This window comes from Puma concolor, chromosome C2 (genome assembly GCF_028749965.1).
Source record: "Puma concolor isolate L17-30 chromosome C2, mPumCon1.1.hap2, whole genome shotgun sequence".
Taxonomy (NCBI): Eukaryota; Metazoa; Chordata; class Mammalia; order Carnivora; family Felidae; genus Puma; species Puma concolor.
The window spans coordinates 44,123,536-44,142,904 of NC_141675.1; the positions used below are offsets into that span (position 1 = coordinate 44,123,536).

General features: G+C 37.4%; 1 protein-coding gene across 4 annotated transcripts in view; it reads right to left on the reverse strand.

Moving 5' to 3' along the window:
• The window catches only part of CP (ceruloplasmin), a 72,897-nt gene that overhangs the window by 32,100 nt on the left and 21,428 nt on the right, over window positions 1-19,369 (reverse strand). For all 4 annotated transcript variants that reach the window (XM_025913136.2, XM_086674503.1, XM_086674504.1 and 1 more), the window contains exons 7-9: window positions 16,679-16,818; window positions 15,368-15,520; window positions 13,642-13,853 (exon numbers count right to left, since the gene is read on the reverse strand). In XM_025913136.2, coding sequence (XP_025768921.1) covers window positions 13,642-13,853; window positions 15,368-15,520; window positions 16,679-16,818 — 505 coding nt within the window. The remainder of the gene's footprint in view (window positions 1-13,641; window positions 13,854-15,367; window positions 15,521-16,678; window positions 16,819-19,369) is intronic.

The following is a 19,369-nucleotide window of genomic DNA, read 5'->3' on the forward strand; positions in this document are numbered from 1 at the left end:
ACTACCAGAATTTTCATCAGCATCTATGCAGATTTTTGGTTCAACATGATGTAAGCCTCTCTGTGTGCATAAAAGTTCTGACTCTTCCTGCCCATACCAAGTAAACACACCAAAAACAATTATTAAAATAGGGGGAATATGAGCCTGTGCCAGAAATTAGGGAAGTGACATCCGCATACATGAAAACTTGAAGAATTTCTGTAAGGCAGAGCAGGGGAAGCAGGTAGAGGGAGGAACCGTCTGAAATGAAGAAATAGAGTGCCAAATGAGTTGGAACAGGAATTCAATCTCAGTCATCTGGACAAACATTCTCACTTCCTTTCCCCTTGTCCCTGGTGAAAAATAAGCAAGCAGAAATGCTATCTGGTCTATGAAATGTCCCAGTGGTTAAGAAGAAGGCAATTAGTCTAAGAAATCAAAGCATACGAGCCCCTGAAAACAGGATACTCCCTCAAATAAGAGAAACTTTAGAGATTATTGCATGTCTTTTTTCTGAGATAGTTTTTTTTTTTTTCAGATAAAAAACATGATTATAAAATTTTTAAAATCCAACTAAAGCAGAGACCTGAAGGTTAGATCCTACAGAAAACTGAATCAATGATGGAAATAATGTTAAGAAAGGTCCCATGAATCAGAACAAAAAGATTCAAAGGTATACACAGTAATGATTTCAGAAAGAGAGACATTATAAAGGGGGAAAACATAATGATAATAAACAATAGTAGGAATGTTTACCACCATAAAAAGAAAAGACTAGAATATTCAGATTCAAAGTCTTCACTGAAAACAAGGCAAAAGCAGTTATAGAGATCTGTGCTTTAAAATATTCTGGCAAAATTTTTGAATTTCAGGCATAGACAATTTCTACAGTAATTCATTTTAAAAGTGTTATCACAAACACTGGACATCTCTAGTACAATAAATGTCAGAAGAAGATGGAGTAGCATTTATATTTTTGAGGGAAAAAGATTATGATATGAAAGTTCTATATTTGGCAAAGAACAACAAAAATACATTCTTGGGTCTCGGTTGAGCAACCAATTCTTGATTTTGCCTAGGGTTATGATCCCAGGGTCCTGGGATCTAGCTCTGCGTTGGGCTCCATGCTCAGCATGGAGCCTGCTCGAGATTTTCTCTCTCTCTCTCTCTCTCTCTGCCTCTCCCCTGCTCTTTCTTACTAAAACAAAATTTAAAAAACTATTAAAAACACATTCTCAGATATGTAGGGATTCCAGATGAGGACTTCTATGATCACTTGAATTCTGATCTACAGAAAAAACTTCAGGGGCACCTGGGGGGCTTAGTTGGTTAGGTGTCTGACTTCAGCTCAGGTCATGATCTCATGGTTCATGGGTTCAAGCCCCGCAGAGAGCTGTGTGCTGACAGCTAAGAGCCTGGAGCCTACTTCAGATTCTGTGTCTCCCTCTGTCTCTGCCCCTTTCCTGCTTGTGCTTTCTCTCTCTCTGTCTCTCAAAAATAAATAAACATTTAAAAAAAAGAAAAAGAAAAAGAAAAAACTTCAGTGAGAAGTTTACAGGTCATGTTTTCTGGTCATGATGAAACAAAACTAAAAAATACTAATAAAAGGACAAAAAGTTAACAAAATTAAAAAGATCATACTTGATCCAAATTACTCTTAGATAAAAGAGGAAGAAAAAATGAATTACTAAATATTTAGTAAGCAATGTCCATGAGAACAAGGCATAATGTATGGAATATAACTAAATATGCAAACTGAAAGTCTGAAATGCTTTTTAAGTAAAACCAAATAAAAATAAATGTTTATGAATATCTGAAAATTTTAGAGAAATAAAATGGGAAAAGAAAATAGGAATTAATAAAGGCAAAAGCAGAACTGTTTAATAAATTAGAGCACAAATTAAAATGGTTAAACCTAAAAATGTATTCTTTGAAAAGACTAATAAAACACACAAACCTCTGGCAAGTCTAATAAAAAAAATTGGGAGACAACCCAAATATACCACATTAGTAATGAGAAAGGACTATAACCATATATATGGGGGAAGGAAAAAAGATCATTACATACAATAAATGTGATAAGTTGATTTAGAGCAAGGTAACTGAATGGACCAATATCCATGGGTCAAATAAAAATGTGATTAAAACATAAACAAACAAAAAAACAAAAAAGAAAATCCTAACTACTTCTTTTTAACAGTCACATACTCGAAAAAATTTTACAGGCAATTTCTTTCAAATCTAAGGATCAGGTAATCGCTATTTATTTAAACAGCTGCAAAATACTAAAAACATGGAAATAGTCCCAATTTATTTAATTAAGATAGTATAAACATGATGTAATAACTAAAAAAGCAAACAAAATGCAAAATAATGTCACTTATTGTTTAGGAGAGAAATTGAAAATAAATTACTACCAATTTACTACAGAAATATACTGAAAAAAAATTAAAAACCACAGTGCTCAATGTTTCTCCCAAGAAATGCAAGACTGGTTCAATATTAGGAAATCTTTAATGTAGTTGGTCAGGCTTATAGGTCAAAGGAGAAAAGATACATAATAATTTCAAAGAAATCTAAAAAAATTTTTAATAAAATTTGATATTTTGACCCTAGCTATTCCCTCTGCTTTCCCTCAGATCCTTGCAAGTCTATCTCCTTGAAATTTAGATCTCCTACCTCAAATATTACATCCACCCTATCTAAACTCGGATTCCTGTTCACTATCACATTACCCTAAATAGAAATTCCATGTTCATGAATAGGAAGACCCAACACTGCCAAGTTGCCAGTTCTTCCCAATTTGATCTATAGAGTCAATGCAATTCCAATAAAAATACCAGAAAATTATTTGTAGGTATCAACAAAGTGATTCTAAAGTTTATATGGAGAGGCAAAAGACCCAAAATAGCCAACACAATATTGAAGAATAAGACTGAAAGACTGACATTGTCCAACTTCAAAAATGTCTACAATACTATAGCAATCAAGACAGTGTGGCACTGGGGCACCTGGGTGGTTCAGCTGGTTAAGTGTCTGACTCTTGATTTTGTCTCAGGTCATGGTCTCATGGTTCATGAGATCAAGCCTCATATCAAGCCCCATGTTGAGCTTCACTTTATGCTATGCACTGACAGTGTAGATCTTTCTTGGGATTTCTCTCTCCTTCTCTCTCTTCCCCTCCCTGGCTTGCATATGCTCTCTCTCTCTCTCTCTCCCAAAACAAATAAACATTAAAAAAAATAAAAAGACAGTGTGGCAATTGGCAAAAGAATAGAACAATAAACCAGACTAGAAGTAAACTCACAGTCAACTGATCTTTGACAAAAGAGCAAAGGCAATACAAACAAAGATAGTCTTTGGAACAAATGGTGATATAACAACCGGACATCTACATGCTAGAAAATAAATCTAGACACAGATCTTATGCTCTTCACAAAAATTAACTCAAAATGGATCACAGACCTAAATGTAAAAGGCAAAATAATAAAGCTCCTAAACAATAGCATGAGAGAAATTCTAGATGACCTTGGTTGTAACTTTTTAGATACAACACCAGAGGCACAATCTATAAAAGAAATAATTGATACTGGACTTCATTAAAATTATAATTTATGCTCTATAGAAGATAATTTCAATAGAATCAAGAAAACAAGCCACAGACTGGGAGATAATATTTGCAAAAGACACATCTGATAAAGAACTGTTATGAAAAATATCAAGGAACTTTTAAAACTTCAACATTAAGAAAACAAACAACCCAATTAACCAATAGGCAAAACACCTTAACAGACACCTCACCAAAGAAGATACACAGATGGAAAATAAGCATATGAAAAGATGCTCTACTTCATATATCATTAAGGAAATGCAAATTAAAACAACAATGGGATATCACCACACACCTATCAGAATGACCAAAATCTGGAACATTGGCAACACCAAATACTGGCAAATATGTGAAACAACAGGAACTTCCATTCATTTCCACCAGGAATACAAAATGGGATAGCCATTTTGGAAGACATTTTGTGATCTCTTATAAAACTAAATACACTTTTACCATATGATCCAGCAATTAGGCTCTTTGATATTTACCCAAAGGGGTTGAAAACTTATGTCTACACAAAAACCTGCACGTGAGTGTTTATGGCATCTTTGTGCAAAATTGCCAAAACTTGGAAGTAACCAAGATGTTCTTCAGTAGGTGAATGGATAAATAATCTGTGGTACATCCACACAGTGGAATATTATTTAGCACTAAAAAGAAATGAGCTATTAAGCCATGAAAAGACTTGGAGGAAACTAAAATGTCTTTTACCAAGTGAAAGAGGTCAATCTGAAAAACCATATACTGTATGATTCCAACTAAATAACATTCTGGAAAAAGGTAAAACTATAAAGACATTAAAAAGAACAGTGGTTACCAGGGGTTGGGATTGGCATTAAGGGATAAATAGGTAGAACACATGGTTTTTAGGGCAGTGAAAATAGTCTACATGATATCGTAATGGTGGATACTTGTCATTATCCATTTGTCTACACTCATGGAATGTAAACACCAAGAGTGAACCCTAAAGTAAACTATGGACTTTGGATGATAACAATGTGTCAGTGTAGGTTCATCAATTGTAACACATGCACCACTCTGTTGGAAATGTTGGTATTGGAGGAGGGTGTGGGGGATGGGTAGGGAATATGTGGGAAATCTCTGCACTATTATTACTTATTTTATTTTATTTTATTTTATTTGAGAGAGAGAGAGAGAGAGAGAGAGAGAGAGTGTGTGTGTGTGTGTGTGTGTGTGTGTGTGTGCAGGGAAGAGAGGCAGAGGGAGAGAGAGAGAAAATCTTAAGTAGGCTGGGATCATGACCTGTGCCAAAATCAAGAGTAAGACCCTCAACTGACTGAGCCAACCAGATGCCCTTCTGTACTTTATTTTTAATTTTGCTATTAACCTTAAAGTGTTCTAAAAATTGATTTTAAAAGCAAGATGGCAGAATAGCATGAACTTTTTGCATCTCTCACCCCTGAAATGCAGCAAGATCAACACTAAACCATCCTGCACACCTAGAAAACTGATTTGAGGATTAACACAACAATCTGCACAACCAGAACCACAGAACTCAGCAGGTATGCAGTGCAGAGAGGTGAACTGGGGGAGAAAGAAGCTGCAGAGGGCAGGGAGCTGTTTTTGCTTGCAGAGAAAGGACAGATGGGGGGAGAATACAAGAAAAGCACCCCCCCTCCAAAAGAAGCTGGAGAGAAAGTGGAAAAGTGAAAACATCTTCAGGGACTGAACTAAAAAGGGAGAAAGGAGAAAGCAAAGGGTTTAAATTCCATTAAGACTCTATACACAAGGGGAGCACAGAGTCTGAAACTCTGAAGCTTGATACCTGGTGGATCTCTGGTAGGAGGGGCAAATCTCCAGAAGCAGAGAGTGAGGTCTTTGGGGTCCTCAGGCCACATGGGGGGGAGAGGGTGGTTCCATTGCTGGGAGGACATTTGGTAGAGGCTGTGTGACCTCCTCACAGGCAAAGGGCTCAGAGGACCCCTGAGAACAACCACATTCACTGGTGTTGGCACAAGGGTGTTAAGGGGGAAGCATGGCACCAGATGTATGTTGTGATTTTCCATAATATCTGAAATACTGCTGCTACAAGATTGCAGAAACGTTTTCTGGGGTGGGCTGGTACCTAGCTGCAGTCTAGGCATCAGCAACAGCAGCAGCAAGGTCTTGGGAACATTCCTGGGTGTGGGCAGGCATCCAGCCACTGCTCAGTGAGACCTTCCCCCAGAGGGTCTGAGTGGGTCAAAGCCACAGTCCCTCAGAAGTGAGGGATTGGAAAACACAGCCCCAAATGATATAAAACTTAGGAGGGAGTTGCTGCCTGGCAGCATAACGACTTGGTCACAGATAAGTGTAGAATCAGGGAGTAGATGGAAGCAGAAGACAAAGGAGGGGTGCTTGACTGCAAGTCAGTGAGAGCACAAAGTTCTGATACTAGAGACTGGGTACATGGGTGACACCATTTTCACTGCTCCTGCGCATGTGTATACACGCCTACACTAACCACAACAATCCACCCCAGTAAGCTAAGCAGCGCCATCTAGTGGAAAATGGAGCCATTACACTAAACCCCGCCCAACTGGGCCAACAGCTCTTTTGACAAACACAAGTCTCTCCACCTGCTTAGAGTATAAAGTGTTTCCTGGCTTGACTTCTATGTTCCCATAGAATGTAATTTACATCCCCCAGATGTAATTTCAATTGTATTTCATTCTGCTCACTGGTCCTTTTATTCAATAATTTTTTTCTTTTTCTTTTCTTATTCTTGAATACGGAAGGAAAATTTTTTTTATTTTCCATTTTTATTAAAATTTGTTTCTTTAATTTTTTCTACTATATTTTTTACTTTTTGTAAATTTTTAAAATTCAATTTACTTTCAACATTTCATTTTATTCTATTTTATTGTATTCATTTTTCAAATTTTCAAATGTTTTCCTTTTTTTCCTTTTTTTCTTCTTTCCTTTTTTCCCTCTAATCTATCAAGCTTATTTCAACAACCAGATCAAAACACACATAGGATGTAGCATAGTTTATTTGATTTGTGTTGTTTTTAATTTTTAATTTTAGTATTTTTAACTTTATTAATTTATTTTCTTCCTTCAAAATGAGGAAATGAAGGAATTCACCCCAAAATAAACAACAGGAAGAAATGACAGCCAGGGACTTAACCAACATAGATACAAGAAAGATGTCTGAACCAGAATTTAGAATCATGATAAGAATACTAGCTGGGGTTGAAAATAGATTAGAGTCCCTTTCTGCAGAGATAAAAGAAGTAAAAGCTAGTCAGGATGAAATAAAAAATGCTATAACTGACCTGCAATCTCAAATGGATGCTACAGTGGCAAGAATTGATGAAGCAGGGCAGAGAATCAGTGATACAGGGGACAAACTTATGGAGAATAATGAGGCAGAAAAAAAGATGGAGACTAAGGCAAAAGAGCACAAAATAATAATTAGAGAACTCAGTGACTCATTAAAAAGAAATAACATCAGAATCATAGGGGTACCAGAAGATGAAGAGAGACAAAAAGGGGTAGAAATTTCATGTGAGCCAATCATAGCAGAAAACTTTCCTAACCTGGGGAAAGACAAAGACATCAAAATCCAGGAAGCACAGAGGACTTCCATAAGATACAACAAAAACGACCATCAGCAGGCATATCATAGTCACATTCACAAAAGACTCAGGCTTGGAAAGAATGATGAAAGTAGCAAGGGAAAAAAAGTCCTTAACCTACAAGGGAGGCAGATCAGGTTTGCAGCAGGACTATCCACAGAATCTTGGCAGGGCAGAAAGGAATGGCAGAATATATTAAATGTACTGAACCAGAAAAATATGCAGCCAAGAATTCTTTCTCCAGCAAGGCTGTCATTCCAAATAGAAGGAGAGATTAAAAGTTTCCCAGACAAATAAAACTTAAAGGAGTTCATGACCACTAAACTAGCCCTGCAAGAAATTATAAGGGGGACTCTCTGAGGGGACAAAAGACAAAACAAAACAAAAACAAAACAAAACAAACCCACCCCCAAAAAACCCAAAAAAACCTGAAAAGACCAAAAAGCAACAAAGACTACAAAGGACCAGAGAACACCACCAGAAACTCCAACTCTACAAGAAACATAATGGCAATAAATTCATATCTTCAGTACTCACTCTAAATGTCAATGATCTAAATGCTCCAGTCAAAAGACATAGGGTAACAGAATGGACAAGAAAACAAGATCCATCTATATGCTGTTTACAAGAGACCCATTTTAGACCTAAAGTCACCTTCAGATTGAAAATAAGGGGATGGAGGGGCGCCTGGGTGGCGCAGTCGGTTAAGCGTCTGACTTCAGCCAGGTCACGATCTCGCGGTCCGTGAGTTCGAGCCCCGCGTCAGGCTCTGGGCTGATGGCTCGGAGCCTGGAGCCTGTTTCCGATTCTGTGTCTCCCTCTCTCTCTGCCCCTCCCCTGTTCATGCTCTGTCTCTCTCTGTCCCAAAAAAAATAAATAAAAAACGTTGAAAAAAAAAATTAAAAAAAAAAAAGAAAAGAAGGGGATGGAAAACCATCTATCATGCTAATGGTCGACAAAAGAAAGCTGGAGTAGCCATATTTTATCAGACAATCTAGACTTTAAAATAAAGACTGTAACAAGAGATGAAGAAGGGCATTATATCATAGTTAAGGGGTCTATCCACCAAGAAGACCTAACAATTGTAAACATTTATGCTCCAAATGTGGCACACCCAAATACATAAATCAATTAATCACAAACATGAAGAAACTCACTGATAATAATACCATAATAGTAGGGGACTTCAACATCCCATGTACAACATTGAACAGACCATCTAAACAGAAAATCAACAAGGAAACAGTGGCTTTGAATGACACACTGGACCAGATGGACTGAACAGATATATTCGGAACATTTCATCCTAAAGCAGCAGAATACACATTCTTCTCCAGTGCACATGGAACATTCTCCAGAATAGATCACATACTGGGACACAAATCAGCCCTCAACAGGTACAAAAAGATCAAGATCATACTGTGCATATTTTCAGACCACAATGCTATGAAACTCGAAATCAACCACAAGAAAAAATTTGGAAAGGTAACAAATAGTTGGAGACTAAGGAACATCCTACTAAAGAATGAATGGGCTAACCAAGAAGTTAATGAGGAACTAAAAAGTACATGGAAGCCAATGAAAATGATAACACCACAGCCCAAACCTCTGAGATGCAGCAAAGGCGGTCATAAGAGGGAAGTATATAGCAACCCAGGGCTTCCTAAAGAAGGAAGAAAGGTCTCAGATATACAACCTAACCTTACACCTTAAAGAGCTGGAAAAAGAACAGAAAATAAAGCCCTAAACCAGAAGAAGGCAAGAAATAATAAAGATTAGAGCAGAAATCAATGCTATCGAAACCAAAAATACAGAACAGATCAATGAAATCAGGAGCTGGTTCTTTGAAAGAATTAACAAAATTGACAAACTCCTACCCAGTTTGATCAAAAAGAAAAAGGAAAGGACCCAAATAAATAAAATCAAAATGAGAGAGGAGAGATCACAACCAACACTGTAGAAATACATACAATAATAAGAGAATATTATGAGCAATTATATGCCAATAAAATGGGCAATCTGGAATAAATGAACAAATTCCTAGAAACATATAAACTTCCAAAACTGAAACAGTAAAAAAAATAGAAAATTTGAACAAACCCATAACCAGGAAAGAAATTTAATTAGTAATCAAAAATCTCACAAAAAACAAGAGTCCAGGGCCAGATGGCTTTCCAGGGGAATTCCAGCAAGCATTTAAAGAAGACTTAACACCTATTCTTTTGAAGCTGTTCCAAAAAACAGAAATGGAAGGAAAATTTCCAAACTCTTTCTATGAAGCCAGCATTACCTTGATTCCAAAACCAGACAAAGACCCCACTAAAAAGGAGAACTACAGGTCACAAAAACAGACACTCAGATCAATGGAACAGCACAGAGAACCCAGAAAAGGATCCACAAACATATGGCTAACTAATCTTTGACAAAACAGGAAAGAATATCTAATGGAATAAAGACAGTCTCTTTAGCAAATGGTGTTGGGAAAACTGGACAACGACATGCAGAAAAATAAACCTGGACCACTTTCTTACACCAGACACAAAAATAAACTCAAAATAGATGAAAGACCTAAAGGTAAGACAGGAAGCCATCAAAATCCTCAAAGAGAAAGCAAGCAAACACCTCTCTGATCTTAGCTGCAGCAACTTCTTACTCAGCATGTCTCCAGAGGCAAGGGAAACAAAAGCAAAAATGAACTACTGGGACCTCATGAAAATAAAAAGCTTCTGCACAGCCAAGGAAACAATCAGCAAAACTAAAAGGCAACCGATGGAAAGGGAGAAGATATGTGCAAATGACATATCAGAAAACAGGTTAGTATCTAAAATCTGTAAAGAATTCTCAAACTCAACACTCAAAAACAAATAATCCAGTGAAGAAATGGGCAAAAGATATGAATAGACGCTTCTCCCAAGAAGACATCCAGATGGCTACCAGACCCATGAAAAAATGTTCAACATCACTCTTCATCAGGGAAATACAAATCAAAACCACAATGAGATACCACCTCACACCTAATGTCAGAATGGCTAACATTTTTTTTTTTAATTTTTTTTTTCAACGTTTATTTATTTTTGGGACAGAGAGAGACAGAGCATGAACGGGGGAGGGGCAGAGAGAGAGGGAGACACAGAATCGGAAACAGGCTCCAGGCTCTGAGCCATCAGCCCAGAGCCTGACGCGGGGCTCGAACTCACGGACCGCGAGATCGTGACCTGGCTGAAGTCGGACGCTTAACCAACTGCGCCACCCAGGCGCCCCTGGAATGGCTAACATTAACAACTCAGGCAACAACAGATGTTGGCGAGGATGCAGAGAAAGAGGATCTCTTTTGCCCTGCTGGTGGGAATGAAAACTGGGGCAGCCACTCTGGAAAACAGTATGGATGTTCCTCAAAAAATTAAAACTAGAACTACCCTAACGACCCAGCAATTGCACTACTAGGTATTTACCTAAGGGATACAGGTATGCTGTTTTGAAAGAGCACACGCACCCCAATGTTTATAGCAGCACTATCAACAATAGCTAAAGTATGGAAAGAGCCAAAATGTCCATCAATGTATATGTATGTATATGTATATATGTGTGTGTGTGTGTGTGTGTGTGTGTATAGATAGATAGACAGATACAGTGGAGTATTACTCGGCAATCAAAAAGAATGAAATCTTGCCATTTGCAACTACGTGGATAGAACTAGAGGGTATTATGCTAAGCAAAATTAGTCAGAGAAAAACAAATATCATATGACTTCACTCACATGAGGACTTTAAGACACAGAACAGATGAACACAAGGGAAGGCAAGCAAAAATAACATAAAAACATGGAGGGGGACAAAACATAAAAGACTCTTAAGTACAGAGAACAGAACGTTACTGGAAGGGTTGTGGAAGGTGGGATAGGCTAAATGGGTAAGGGAAATTAAGGAATCTAGTCCTGAAATCATTGTTGCACTATATGCTAACTAACTTGGATGTAAATTACACAATAAATTTAAAAAAAAGAGAAAAATGTTCTAAAAAATCAAGCTGACAAAAGAATAATGGAAAACAAATGGTTTCCATTATGGTTTATTAACCATAAGGTAAAAACCATAAAGCTAAAACCATAAAGCTAAAAAATAAGAGGTAAGGGAATAGATGAGAGGGGAGAAAGGATAGGCTAGACTTTGTTGAATATGCATCTTTTTGTAGATCTGATGTTGGAACCAGGTGAATATGTTACATAATTATAAAATAATATTGTAATTATTATTCCTAAAAGACAATTCCTAAAAGAAATAGAAGTAAAATAAATTAAATAAACCTATGTATCTGGTGGGTGGCAAAACTATGCAGAGAAGAACTATTTCAAGCAACTTTAACTCTGTCATTTGACTGAACATTTCCAGTGGGATCTATTCGAAGGACAAAAAAGGGCAGCAAACAAATCTTAAATTGTTTTCAGTAATTATATTGTTGGTTCTGGTATTGTAACTGTGATTCTGAGGCTGTGGTAGGTATATTGTATGATGAATTGAGTGAATATTTATCTTGTTATCATTGAGAACTAAGATTTTTCAGTACAGCTAAAGGGAGATACACATGTAAGATTAATAAGGTCAAGTGAAAAAAAACACACACACAAAAAGAATCTTTAGACCTGAATTTGAATAAAACGTATCAGGATAAACTCATGATGAATTTTATCTTAAACTTTCCCCCCAGTTCTGCCCATTGAAAAGGCCTTTAGAAACAATGATTAGGCCAATAGAAATTAGCACCCATAAGTGTTCAGATTATGGTTCAAAAAATAATTTCTTACCCAAAGAACTACGGCTTTTTGGGAGAAATGGCTGATCCCAGGTCTGGCTCAGAAAATGAGCAATATGAACCTTAAATAGCCTTTTATACTAGAAATCAAGGAAGCTACAAAGACTATGAAGTTCATGTAAAAATCAAGGAGTCAACCTGAACAAATCCCCTCAGGGGCAAAAAATAGGATACTTTGGGCATCAGTAGGGATAATGGCAATGAATTCAAACACACCAAATATACTTAAATATGTGAGTTCACAATAGTACTCAAAAAGAAAAGAGGGGCACCTGGGGTGGCTCAGTCATTTAAGTGTCTGACTTCAGCTCAGGTCATGACGTCATGGTTCATGAGTTCTAGCCCTGCATCAGGCTCTATGCTGACCACTCAGGCCTGGAGCCTGCTTCAGATTCTGTGTCTACCTCTCTCTGTGCCCCTCCCCTGCTCATGCTCGCTCTCTCTCTCTCTCTCTCTCAAATAAATAAGCATCAAAAACATTTTTTTTAAAAAAGAAAAGAAATTATGAAGAATCTTTGAAATATGCTAGTGGAGAACTATTACTTTGAAAACTTGTAAATAAAGGGAAAGAATCAAACATTGGTCATTCCTTGCTTATATGATATGAACCTCAGGCTAACCAAACAATCCATTAAGGGAAATTCCCACTTATGGAGGTATACTGGCTAATAAATAAAGAAGAATGATGGGTGGGTGGCACCCACCATAGAATAGTAAAATAGAATTTTACTATTGTGCAACCCCTGTTGGCTTATGAATCTAGGAAATGGTTGTCAGTAGCTGACAATATTCCCAACTGAGAGACAATTATATATTATATACCCCCTGATGGAAGTACACAGTAGCACACTTGGAAGTTGTATTGGAAAAAAAAATCTAACCTGAATCTGATCAAGCCTGTTGACCTAGCCACTGATTTATATGAAATTGAGAGAAAGAGAAACAAACATGCTACAGGAATGCAATCAGTAAAATCTAGGCATGAGAAACTGCCGTAAGATAAATACCCTTGCAACAGAAAAAATGCAAGGAAATAATCTTGAGAAACATAACAACTGATTGCAATGTGTGTAATTATGTGGGTACTGATTCAGACAACAAAATTGAAATAATTAAGAGGCAACTGGGGAAATATGAATACATTGATTGGAAATTTGATAAAATTTCATAAAAAATTGATAATACTAAGAGGTTATTACGATGACGATTTTAAGGTATGACAATTATATTGAAGGCATTTTTAAGAGGGTACTTATCTTTTAAAGGTTCATAGTAAAATACTTAGTTGAGAGATAAAAATATGATGGAGTTACATTTCTATTTCCTGGTCAAATGGCCATTTCCTTCTTTCCAAAAAATGTTTTAAGCAATATTTTCTTCAGTGAATGTTGAGTGACCTATTACCATTTTTTAAATTTGTGTGTTGAAGTCTAAATATATCATAAAAGACCTTGGATTCCAAAGAAAGTTTTTTTCCAGCTCTTGAAATAATCATGTTAGCCAGAGAAACTCTGCATAGTACAGCTCTCATGAGCCTGAGAAAAATTTATACTGAACACCATATGTAAAATCCTTACTGCCTCAAAACTCAGAATTTTCCCTGTAATAATGATAGTTCAAAGGGATTGGGAAATCATTTTTATTTTCCCTGATTGGACTTACCTGTCTCCCATTTTCATGTAAACTTCCTTTCCTGCATATTTTCATTGGCCCAATAAGCCCAGTGAATATATCTTTAGTGGGATCTACAGCAGAGTAATACATCTTAGACAGACAGACAGGGTCTTTGTAAGTGGGTCCCACTTCTTTGGGCACAGTCCATTCATAGGTAAATGTTTGTTGAGGTGCCACATGGGAGGCTGAAGGAGGCACACCTGTGAGAAGTGTCACAATGGAGAGGTTAAGTATGCTTTCTAATGTGGTCATTTGAGCCACAAAGTAGACTGCGTTTAGTCTAAGACAACCCACTTCTCAGTCCCTTATTATGAATTAGAATGAAATCCTCCTTTAATGGAGTTCCACTTGTGCTCCTGTGCCAGGTCACGGATGGGTGTGATTTCCTTCAGGAAGCCTCCTCTTAACCAGTCTGCGATTGGTGCCTCTACAGTCTGAATGTTTGTGTCCTCCCAGAATTCACATATTGCAACCCTAACACCCCATGTGATAGTGTTAGAAGGTGGTACCTTTGGAGGGTGATCAAGGTAATCCTAAATGGGATTAGTGCCCTTATAATAGAGATCCCACATAGCTCCCTAATCCCTGCCACCTTGTGAAAATACAATGAGAAGTCTGAGACCCAGAAAAGGGTCTTCATCCAACCATGCTGGCTCCCTGATCTTGGATTTTCAGCATCCCGAAATGTGAAAGATAAATTTCTGTTGTTTCAGTCTGTGGTATTTAGTCTGTGGTATTTCAGTCTGTGGTATTTAGTTATAGCAGCCTTAAGAGACTAGGAGAGCCCCTGAGAATGTCCCCAGCACATTTAATGTTAGATTGTGGGTATTTCCCTGCCCCCACCCCAGCACCCAATGGAACTTAACCTTCCTGAAAGGCAAGCATTGTCTCTATATTTCTATTGGCTAGAGCAACACCTGAAAATAGGAGGTAATCCATACATTTTCTATTGAATGATACTGAACTGAAAATAATTTCAGAACTGAAAGGAAACTGCAGATGATCCGGTTCAAATCTCCTGATTGTATACTTGGGGAAAGTGAGGCCAGAAAGACTTCATAACTTGCCCACAGTCATACTGCAAGTGGTGACAAAGGCACTAGTCTTCTTCAGCCAGCCCTGACATATAAAAGTACCAAAATATGTGCATAAAGTGGAATATTTTGTGTTATTAAAATGATATCAACATGCTTATGATGCTAAAGAAACAAGTTCAGTACAAAATTACAATGATAAGTATATTTATGTAACTGTGATCTCAACCACATTTAAAATATATAGGTACCCAGATGAAAGAGTAGAGGAACTATACAAGAATATAATACGGTTGTCTGTAGAACTATAGATAACATTGTTGGCTATATCTTTTTATATTTTTCAAATATTCAAGTATTCATCTAATCTTATAATTGCAAGAACATTTTCAAATTTAAAAATCACCCAAGGAGTACTTCAGAAATGTATAACTGATGTAATCCTAATTAGTTACTAACAGCACTGTTAAAAATCATCCAATTAAGGCAGAACAAAATTCCATAAACCAATTGGAAATGGAAGGAGAAGAGGTTAACTTGCTTCCTGCCATGATGCCTAAAAATGATACATGAGCAGTTTCCTTGGAAGATCCTGCCTTCAGTTTTTGCAGGACAGTTTTCCCTGGTGACCAGCACAGTGGGTTATTAAATATTGTTTGGTTTCAGAATGTTGTACTCACTTCCACTTGAGGGGTTGTGATGTGAGGCATAGTAGGAGCCCTCGTTGTCCTTACTGACTCTCACCCCAATGGGCTCAATACTGAGGGGATATGTTCCTTTGTTATGGAAAGTGACTCTGATCGTGTCTCCCACCTCTGCCCAAATGACAGGACCTAGGGACAAAGAGAACATTATTACCCTCCCTTGGTATATAACATACAGAGTACATAAGACAGTTGTTTTCTTTGGCTTATCCTCTGGCAGAAACCACTGGAAGCAAGAACATTTTATTTGTGGGAAATGGAAAACCTAGTTTTTTAAAACTCCATTATCAATTTGACATGGCAAGGCTCAAAAGAGATGAGAAGGGTTTTTTGATTCGACTTTAGGTTAAGAAAATTTGTTACTGTTTTTATCCAAGTCAGTTCACCGGCTTTATACATCTACAAGAAACTATTCAGTGTGTATCTATACTCTTTTCATCTTCGCCTTCGGTTGGCCAGATGGGTGACATTTGTCCCAAGAGTCAGGGGTGTTCTATAAACCTTGATCACCCTAAGAGGGTAAGTTAAATTGTCTTGGATGTGAAGAGTAACACTTTTGTGGATTTTTCTTCACCAAAATTAATATTATTACCAAATATAGAATAAAAACATAGATACATAGTGCATATTTTATGTAATATATAAGATGATATTGAGAGCTTTCCGTGTGCTTTTCTGAGTTTTTATGTGTATTAACTCCTTTAATCTTTACAACACTTTTATGAGGTAAGGACTGTTATCATTATTACTGTTTCCATTTTACAGAAAGAAGGCAGAGCAAGCTGAGTACTTTCAAAGGTCACATGGTTAATAGGTAAGGAGTGAGGATAGTCTGAATCTAGACTTTGTATGCTCACCCATTATATTCTGCCTGAAAGCCTGAGCAAGAACAGGTCTCTGGGCTGTGGACAAGGCTCTATGACAGAGGCAGTCTCTTTCATTAATAGCCTGGATTTTATTTCTAAGGAAGTGTACCTTCAGCTAAGAACAGAGGCTGACAGCTTTGTTGTCAATTTAAACCAAGTCATAAATTCACAATTCTCCTTACCTCTTGAAGAAAAAAAACATCATTATTTGAAGCTAGCATAGTTTTTAACGATGAAGATTTACTATTGGTAATTCACGTTGGAAAATTAATTAGCTGCTACATTTAATAGTTGAATGACCTTCCACAACTCTAGTTTATACATAGAAATCATACTGCAGTTCTTGAAGTTTCTATTCTTTCTGAGGTTGGGTAGCCCAGGAGAAGAGTATAATAGTCATTGATACTCTGCATGGACTCACCCAGGATGCCAAGATGTTCCTCTTCAGGGCCCCTCTTCTTTTGATTTGTGAAGGAGGCATCTGTGTACTCACGATAAACCAGCTTTTTATAAGATCCTCCAATTCTTGTAGGACCTTGTTCAAAAAATACCTCTGAAGCACTGCCAAGAGAAAAAGGGTTTAACAGTGGAGTTGAAAACAAAACAGAAAGCAGGTATTCATATAGGATACTAACTGAAGAGAAAAATGATGACCAGCGCTAGGAGGTAATTATTATTCATTATTTATCAAATATCTAAAAAGAAGCAGATGGTACTAGGCACTTCACAGAAGGATGTTCAACTAAAGAGTGGAGACCCGTGGTGTAGAGGTTTCACTTTTTCAAGTGAAGGGAAACAATTTTAAGATGGCTCGCGTCAACCCCTAATAGTTATACTATTCTACGATAGTATCTTTTTAACAAATTATAAAAGGTTTAAAAATACAATAGCTAGCTTATTGCATATGAGTACCCACCAGATACTTAGGAGCTTTCATTTATTATTTGAAACTCCCATAATAAGGTGGCAAAGTTGGCATTATTCTTCCCAGTTTACAAATGGAGAAATTATATCTCAGAGAGGTGTTTGACTTGCCAAAGTCATCCCATTCATCTCTTCTTCCATTTAACAAATGTAGAGGACACATGCTTTTTTGCCAGGAACCTTGGTATGTGCTGATGGTATAACCATAAGCAAGCTGGACCCATCTCTGTCCACATGGACTTGACAGAGAAGACAGACTGTGAGCCAATCAATGTAATAACATTGATATTAATATCAATATTATTGATTAATTGCATGTGCAATTAACATGCAATAAGCACAGGGTGTTATGGAGCAGTTTGGGGGAAGTGGTAGGAAGAGGCTCCAAAGGCTTTCCAAAGAAAATGATTTTTAAAAACTATCTAGAAGAGAAGTAGAGTTAAAAAGATGAAGTATAGGGGCACCTGGGTGGCTCAGTCTGTTAAGCAACTGACTTGGCTCAGGTCAGGATCTCGCAGTTCAGTTCGAGCCCTGCTGTGCTGACAGCTCAGAGCCTGGAGCCTGCTTTAGATTCTGTGTCTCCCTCTCTCTCTGCGCCCCCCTTTTCTCTCTCTCTCTCTTTTCTCAAAAATAATAAATAAACATTTGAAAAAAAGATGAAGTATAGGTGGGGGGGTGGAGAATGAGGTGGGTGTTTACAAAGAGGAAATAGCCTATGGGAAGACTCAGAGGAAAGAGTGAATATGTCATGTTTTACAAAATATGACAGGAGCACAGTGTGCAGGGCAGGGCAAAAGAGAGAGAATGGGAGAGAAGAGAGAGAATGAGGCTTGGAAAGATGGGGGGTGGACAGCAGGACCTTGCTAAAATTTCAGTACTCCATCCCAGAGCAGTGGGAAAGCTTTGAAATATGTAAACATTCAGAATTAGTGTTTTAAAAGGATCCCTCAGGTGAGGAAAAAATAGACACTTTTTGGAGATGTTTAGGATATAGTGAGATAGTACTTGAGAGGAGGAGGGAGTGGGGAAGTGTGGAGTCAATGATGGTACTCAGGTTTGGGGCTTCACTGATGGATGGATAATTATAGTAGTCACAGAGAGGAGGAAATTCAGGTATACGGAGAAAACAATGGTTCAGATGTGGACATGCTGATTTGGAGGGACCTCATCTAAGCAGGGTGTTTTTAAGCAATTAAAAATGCAAATCTGCAATTTACAAGAGCCTCCTGAGCTGGTGATACAGCTTTGGAGTCATTGCCTCTGGATGTCAGTGTAGATTGGGACTTAAATTTCTGCTTCAGGAATCAGAGACCTGGGTAGAGCCAGGCCTAGCTATTGACCTGTCATGCATCATTGAGTAAGTTACTAAACCTTTCCAAGTAGATAGGTGGCAAAGAAGGCATCTCTTAGGAAGTGATATTTGAGCAGAGACTTGAAACAGGGATGTGGCATAATTTCATCAACACTTTTGAAAGATCACTTTGGGTGCTTTATGGTGAATGGACAGTAGGAAAGAAGACTGAGCAGGGAAGAATGGCTGGGAGGTTGTGGAACTCACTAGACACATACAGGAGTAGCTGCTGTACCCCAGGGGACGCTATTAAGAAAGTGAAAAGAAAACCTAATGAATGGGGGAAAATATTTGCAAACAATGTATCTGATAAGAGATTAATATCCAGAATTTATAAAGAAGTCACATACTTTAACAACCACCACCAACAACAAAAACAAAGAACCCAACTCAACAACAGGAAAAGGACTTGAACAGACTTCTCCAAACACCAACAACATGAAAAGATACTGAACATCACTAGTCATCAGGAAAATGCAAATCAAAATCACAATAAGATACAGCTCCACACTCAAGAAGATGTCTATTATTTTACAAATGGAAAATAAATATTGGTAAGTAGGTAGAGAAATTGGAACCCTTGTACATTACTGGTAAGCATGTAAAATGGTACAGCCACTGTGGAAAACAGTACGGCTCTTCCTCAAAAAATTAAAAATAGGATTGTCATAGGATTGAGCAATTCCATTCCTAAGTATGTACACAAAACAACTGAAAGCAGGGATGTAAACAATACTTGTACTTTCAATGTTAATAGTTGCATTATTCCCAATAGCCAAAAAGTAGAAGCAACCCAAATGTTCATCAACAGATTGATGGATAAATAAAATGTGGTAT